The sequence below is a fragment of the Cannabis sativa genome, chromosome 1, assembly GCF_029168945.1.
Source record: "Cannabis sativa cultivar Pink pepper isolate KNU-18-1 chromosome 1, ASM2916894v1, whole genome shotgun sequence".
In the NCBI taxonomy this organism is placed as follows: domain Eukaryota; kingdom Viridiplantae; phylum Streptophyta; class Magnoliopsida; order Rosales; family Cannabaceae; genus Cannabis; species Cannabis sativa.
In genome coordinates, this window is record NC_083601.1 from 1,665,951 (window position 1) to 1,673,770 (window position 7,820).

Here is a 7,820-nt window from a genome sequence, read left to right on the forward strand (position 1 = left end):
CTGTCACCATAAGCTTTGTTAAAACTGGCCAACAACACATGGCCGAGGTTACTCTGTGAGACTAACAACTGGCTTGCTCTAGTAACCAGAACAATCCCAATGGCAAACATCCCATGCATGCGTCCCACTAACCCATACAATATCACGCACCTCCCTTACCGTTAGATCTCATCTCATCAAACCTATAATAACTCATCTCATCACCCTTCATAATATCAATATCTATTTATAATACAACATAACTCAATATCTAACCGACGCCGGTTAACTTTAACTCAACACCACAGTCAACTTCACCCATTTTAAAAGCACTCTTTTTTTCTCCATTAACAAAGAACCTCGCATACACACTCACTCTTCTTTTCACTCTCTAATTATGTCAGTAAATAATAAATATTATAATTTATATATTTATGTATAGTCTGATATATATAATTCAACTCAGCTGCGATGAAGAGATTAAAGCTGAAACTTTTTGCTTAATGTTATTTAGCTCCTAGCCCAATAAATAAATCAGTCTAATAAATATTTTCTTATATATATATAAAGTTCTGGTCAGTTATTTTTTCCTGAATTTTGCATGATAAATGTAGTTGATGACACTGTCTATATTAATTAATTAATTGCTGAAAAATGATGAAAGGTATCAATCCCAGTTGTGTTTATGACTTCTCCGACCACCATTTCTCCAGCGTCAGCGCCGCAGCCGCGGCGGCAGCCGACTACAACGACCGCGTCGACGATGCAATCTACGGCTCCGATGAGTTCCGAATGTATGCATACAAGATCAAACGGTGCCCGAGGATGAGAAGCCACGACTGGACGGAGTGTCCTTACGCCCACCGCGGCGAGAAAGCGCAGCGGCGGGACCCGCGTAAGTTCAATTACTCGGCTATAGTCTGTCCGGCGTTTCGAAACGGCGCCAGCTGTAGCAAAGGCGACACGTGCGAATTCGCGCACGGCGTATTCGAGTACTGGCTCCATCCCGCAAGGTACCGCACGCGCGCGTGCAATTCAGGCCAACTTTGCCAGAGAAAGGTTTGCTTCTTCGCCCACTCGCCCGACCAGCTCCGCCCAGAGACTAAGTCCAAACGCCATAGCCATTTCGCTTATCGGCCTACGGCGGCAGCGGCGGCGGCACGTGAGCCAGCGGAAGTGGTTCTGAATCGCTGTGGTAGTGATCATCTCGATCACGTGATGATGACACCGGGGAGGACTAGTACTATCATGAACGGTGCAGATGGTGCCACATCATCACCGTATTTTTCTAATAATAATGATCATGATTATGATTACGATGATGAGGATGATGATTATAATGATTCTTTTCAGAAATTTGCTGATTTCTTGAAGAGTTTGAGGGCGTTGAAGATAAGAGATCTGGGTGGAGATACTTATCATGGTAGTGGGGGAAGGATTATGAATTCCGGGTTGGATGTTTCGGAGTCGGATTTGCCCCATGTTGAATGGATTTCGAAGTTAGTGCAGTAAATGTGAGAAAATTTTACTTAATAATAATGATAATAATAAAATGTTGAGAGAAGATTTTATTATTAAAATGCATATATAACTTGTAAACAAGTATATATATTCAGCTCAGCTGTTTTTAAGCTTTTCTACCGTTTTCCTTTCTTTCCTTTTAATGTAAAGGTGTTATTGTGTACTCAGTCGTATTTCAGTTATATATGTTTTTATTTCCCCTCTTATTAATTAATGACTTATTTATATATATAGTCATGTTAAAAATTAGTAATTAATGATTAATTATATCATAGAAAAGAAATATATATAAAAAATAAAAGAAAGATGGTGCAGGTGGAAGCAGAGAGAAGAGCAGAAAAGAGTGTAGTGGATCAGACCAGTTACTCATTTTGATTCCTCCTGTTCTTTATCAACTGCTAAAAACTTTTCTCATCACGTTGCCAAGTGTTTGCCGCAATGGGAACTATTCAGAGTAATATAAAACAGTCCATATATACAGATATATAAATATGCTAACATCATTTCTTTCTTTTTTAAATTACTGTAGTCAATTCTCTCAACTATATATCTGTATATCTATTCTTTCACTTTACTTTGAAAAACTATTCATTCACTTGGAGGAAAACGACATGGTAGCCTCCAATATATATATATATATATGTCCCACCATTACTCCTCAAATATGATTATAGTCTGATTATTTTTGCAGCATATAATATTTTAATAGGGTATTTTTACAGCAAATATTAGTTTGATTGGATTTTTTTTATTTGGCATTCACCCCAATGGCAAGAAATTTGATACTACCCCAAATTGCACCAAAACATGCGGTGAAAGATATTTTCGACTGCAAATATTTTCTAATAAGATTGGTCAAGCTCTTTTTATTTTTTTCTCATATTTAACTCACTGTATAAATGATTGGAAAATTCTATAATGTACCCCTTAAAAGGGATGTACCGATATATCTTTATCTGTTTTAATATTCGAAATAATATTTTAGTCAAATATTTTTTCATAGTCATGTAAATTATAGTTATTTAAGACATCCTGCAAAATTTTGTAGAAATTTGAAAAAGTTTAACACGTCGAAAATTACATTCGAACATTGTGTTGTACGTGTGACTATTTTATTTTACACGCGTGTAAAATAGATTGTTTGAATATTATTTTTTATATTGTAAATTATTTCGAATTTCTTAAATTTTGTAGGATATCTTAAATAGCTATAACTAATATGAATATGAAAAAAAATAGACTAAAAAATTCTTCAGGATGTCGAAACAAGTAAAAAGTGCATCAATATAACCCTTCTAAGAATGTGCATTGTAGAATTACTCTAAATAATTTATTACAAAATTATTACCAAAACAATCAATTCATCAAAAAATGTACATATACATATAAATTAATAGGCAATAATATTAATAGATTTAGAATAAAAAGAAAGACTAACAAAGTATAAAATAGAAAAATTACGTTCATGAAATTAAACTCAAAGAAGAAGCTAATAAAGAAATCTAGTTATTAATATAGTTTGGAATCATATTCAAACAATTAGAACCAAATTGCACTTTTTGAAAACCCAACAAATGGCATTGAATGACTGCATTTTTAGGGGCTAAAGCTTTTACTGTTCAAGAGAGAAACTACCCAACGTATGTCAAGCAGTAGAAACCAAAACCTCACTGTTGGAATTACGGGCAACTATTTCCAAACCACAACTACTATTAAGAGAATCAAGGGTGGCAACAACGCTGACTTTCACAGTTTCCAAAGCAGGAGGAACCCAAACTTGACTCAAAGAACCAATCAGATTAGAGAATAGGCTTCCAGACGAGATAGAGCCACTGGGAGCCATATTCAAACTCTAATAATCAGCAAGATAATCACGAAACAAAAAAACAACAATATCTAAAGAGAGTAACTTTTCATTACGAACCATTTTGTTTCTCCTGAACCAAATTCTCCACATATCAACCAAAATCAACTCTAATAAAGTCACAAGCAAAGGATCAAGAAACTTGATGATGAAATCATAAAAATCAATACAAGTAATAAGAGGGTCGTTGAGAGAAACACCACAAAGTTTACGATAATAAGCTAAAGAAGGACAATCCCATGAAGCATGGTGAGTTGTTTCTAAGTGAGAATTGCAAATAGGACATACATCGTCTATCAATAAGCCATGCTTGGTAAGATTGCATTTGGTAGGAATTTAGTTAGAGAAAATTTGTCAGGTAAGCATCTTCACTTTTAGCGGTATATTAAGAGACCAAACCTTTTTCCACCATCTTGAGAATCCAGCTGTAGAAGAAACACAACCCAACCCCAAATTACGAATAGCCATCCAATAACCACTCTATACTGAATAAAAACCAGAGTAATTATACCCACAAATTAATCTATCCCGGGTCGAAAAAGAGGACCAAGGAATAGAGAGAATGGCAACAACTTCATCAGGACAAAATAATCCATAAATCAAGTCAATGTCCCAGTCTCCCGAATCAGCTCAAAGTTGGGAAATAGTACTTCCTTCACCAAGCAAATTAGGACACAAGACAAGAAAATTAAAAGGCATAGGAACCCCATCTATCCTCATACACCTTTATGTCAATCCCATCACCAACTCTTCAAATAGAACCAACATCAAACAATCTTTTCCCCATAAAATTTTATTTTCAATAAAAGATCCTTTTTTAGACTTGGTCATGGAACCAAAAGGCTTACATCAATGATACAAAATTTTAGAACCCTAGCAAGAAGAGAATTCGAATCATCATAAAGACGCCACGCTTGTTTTGCTAACATCGCTTGGTTGAAAAAGGTGCAAATCCTGAAAGCCCATACCACCATCTTCCTTATGCTATCAAAGCCTTTCCCAGTACACCAATGTATCTTCTGTTTGACATCATCACCACCCCACCAATATCTAGCACAGATGCTATGGATACTATTAACAAAGGCCATGGAAAGCTTGAAGAGTGTCATTGTGTAAGTCGATCGGGATGGGTTGAATAACTGCCTTGATGCCATAGAAAAAGACTTAGCCTTCCATCCATTAAGATTTTTCTGGATACGATCTCAAACTTAATTAAACAGCCTAAATTTACTCTGACTAGCAAAACACGGAAGACTTAGATACTTTTCATGACACTCCACACCAACAACCCCAATAGCAGTTATCATATTCTCTTTGACAGTGGCCACGACGTTAAGACTAAAACACACAACAGACTTCTCAAAATTAACTATAACGCTTCGCGCAAGTTGCTTAATCCGTTGCTTTGTTTCTTTCAAGCCCGTTTGCTTAGTAAGTAAGCTTGAGCTGGGCGAAAGGTCAACTAATTATATAATAATAAAAAAAAGGCGCCATCTATAGGTTGGGGCCTTTTATTGCTTTGCTGGGCTTGAATTCTTTCCCCTATTTATTTCAAATAAAAAAGGGGAAAGGGGCAACATAGGGGGCTAGCTTCCACTGGTGGCGGGCGGGCAAAGAACATCACTTGAGATGCATTTTTGGTATCGGTGGTACTGGACAAGCTCTTAGGGAATAATCTCTTTCTTATTTCTGCCTTTCTTTCCCGACAAATAAAAAATTTCACTTCAGGTGAGAAATTTATAGGTGTCAGTATTGTTCGGGGCGGTGAGGTGGACAATAATCCCTTACTCTAGCTTTAGAGGAGCATCTTTGCATGAATCAATACTAACTCCTCAGTCAGCTGACCTTCGATTTTGAAGATTAGAGCAGAAGAACTCCGTAACGACGGAGAGAGTAGAAAGCAAGCATGAGTTATGGTTTCGGAAGAAGAAGGAAGAGCTGTTGGAAATTTATTTTACCAGGATCTTAGATCTACTCACAAGTATGTTGATTAACACCCTAAATATGAACTTTCTAAAACGATGAAATAAACACATATAAAGTTTAGGAAACCTTACATTGGGTGCAGCGGAATATAATGACTCCTTCCGTTCAGATATCTAGCCCTTGATTCCTTTCTGTAGCAGAGCATTATCAATATCTGAACCTGGATCTCTTTCTCTGAATCTTTGATGCTGAAACTCCTTCTTGCTGAAAGTCTTTCTTCACGATCTTCCTCACTATGATTGAGGTATCACTTGCTGTGTGTGGGCACTACTCATACACTAAGAAATTTCGAAATTTCAATGAACAAGAGAGAGAAGAAGTGGCAGCTAAATATAGGGAGAGAGAGAGGCTCAGTTTTTCTGAATCAGAAGTGTCAGAAGAAAAGTGTAATTTTCCTGAAGCCTTCACTATCTATTTATAGCATTCCACTAGGGTTAGGTTTGAATTATTTGGTATTAAAATAATGAAAATATCAGTTTAAATTGCCTACAAAAGTGGCTGGCCCTATACTAGTGGATTTGGGCCTCACTTTTTGCAATTTTGCAGTTTTATCTTTTCTGTATCTGATTTTCTCAAAAACGCCAATTTTCTAATTCAACCATTTAAATGCCAACTCTAACTATTTAATAACTATAAATAATTATTAAATAATATTGTCATTTATCATATTTATTAATTGAACCATACAAAGTATCATAATTAACAAATATGCCCCTAAAACTCTTTCTTTACAATTTCGCCCTTACTTAGTGAAAAATTCACAAATAGACATAGTCTAATTTGAGAATTATAATTGATTAATCAAAACCAATTACATGATTCTTACAAGCAATATTATCTCAACTAGTGGGGGGACCATGGGTCTATATAACCGAGCTTCCAATAAGTAGATCAAGAATTTATTACTAAAATTCACTAACTTATTAATTCTTCGTTGAATCCACGCATAGAACTTAGAATTGCACTCTCAGTATATAGAATGCTCTATATGTTCCACCATATAGACACATCATTAGTTATCCATTGTTATAATCCTAATTTGATCAATGATCCTCTATATGAATGATCTACACAGTAAAGGGATTAAATTACCGTAACACCCTACTATGTATTTTATCCTTAAAACACTTGACCCCGTATAAATGATATTTCAGCTTATGTGAAATGAGATCTCCACCATTTATTTTTCGTTTGGTCAAGCTCGAAGGAGATCATCCTTTGCTTACTATTCGCCAGACAGAAGCTATAGATTCCATGTTTATGCTAGCGCTCCCACTCAATTGCACTACCGTGTTCCCAAAATGTACGTATCACCCTGACCTAAAAGTAGGCTTAACTAACAAATCAAAGAACACGAATAGCCTTTCTAGATTGAGCCTAATCATAACAAGATTAAGATCATTTGATCTAGGATCAACTAGGCGATATTGACTTGAATAGATATTACGGTAAGTTTAATAAATCTAAGTCAAAGTTCAATATCGGTCCCTTCCGATGCATACTCCATGCATCCAACCTGAGCTTTACTTTAACCAATGTTCTGGAAAGAACATAGTATTTCTCCAAATACAAGTAAACTCTTGTTGTAGATTATCATATCAGTAAAACCCTGTGTCTGATAAATCTAGGAAACTTTATTCACATAGTCATGTTTACTTTCCAATGTGATGACAGCACAATAAACATGATCAAGTATGTGAAAAGGGTTTAAGATGAATTTATACATTATGTACATATAATCATGAAATAAATCATGTGAACCATGCAACATTAAATGTTATTTCTGATCTATATTAATAAGTAAATCTGATTATATTGAAATGAGTTTTATTTAGGGCATAAAACCCCAACAAGAGCTCCCAAGTCGAGTCCAGATTGTTCCCTTGCTTGAGTAAGAGATAGATATTCTTTGTCTGTGCTCAGGCAGGTATTAGCAGTAGGACTGGACTAAAGGTTAGTTTCATAGCGCCTGATAGTCCCATGCCTTATCTGTACTTGTGTTTGACGGAGCTCGACAAAAAGAGAGGGTGGTCGTAGATCAGAGATAGGAATAGGCGAGCGCCATTATGATTATTAGTTGTCAGTGTCATTCTATTCTAGTAGTGTTGGTAAATATCTCTCTTTCCGGTAGGTTTTTTTCCAGCTTTCGTTCCGGTAAGTATCGTTCTCGTGGCGGTGTCGTTCTAGGTTTCACTCTCCCCTTTCGTCATAAGCCGTGTTGTCTCTGACGTGTTGTCGCTCGTGAGATTAAGAAAATTCTCTCTCTTTAGTCAGTGTCGTTCTAGTAGTGGAATAAAAACCTTCCCTCCCTGTGCTCGGTCACTCTTTCTGGCCTTTCCGTTGGGAAGCTCGCGGTAAACGCCCACCTGACGTTGAACCATACCATGCCAATAACAACTTGAACCTCTCACACGCCATCACCAAAACTTTTAGGAAGAAAAGAGAATCATCAGCAAACAACAAGTGAGAG

General features: G+C 36.2%; 1 protein-coding gene across 1 annotated transcript; it reads left to right on the forward strand.

Moving 5' to 3' along the window:
* The first annotated feature begins 257 nt into the window (after positions 1-257).
* On the forward strand, positions 258-1,619 carry LOC115706868 (zinc finger CCCH domain-containing protein 54). Its single transcript, XM_030634627.2, has one exon. The coding sequence runs from the start codon at positions 634-636 to the stop codon at positions 1,489-1,491; it is 858 nt and encodes a 285-aa protein (XP_030490487.2). The 5' UTR covers positions 258-633; the 3' UTR covers positions 1,492-1,619.
* The last annotated feature ends 6,201 nt before the right edge of the window (positions 1,620-7,820 follow it).

Bases quoted from the DNA above. Each gene is read 5' to 3' on its own strand.
- LOC115706868 (XM_030634627.2), top strand. From the start codon at position 634: ATGATGAAAGGTATCAATCCCAGTTGTGTTTATGACTTCTCCGACCAC.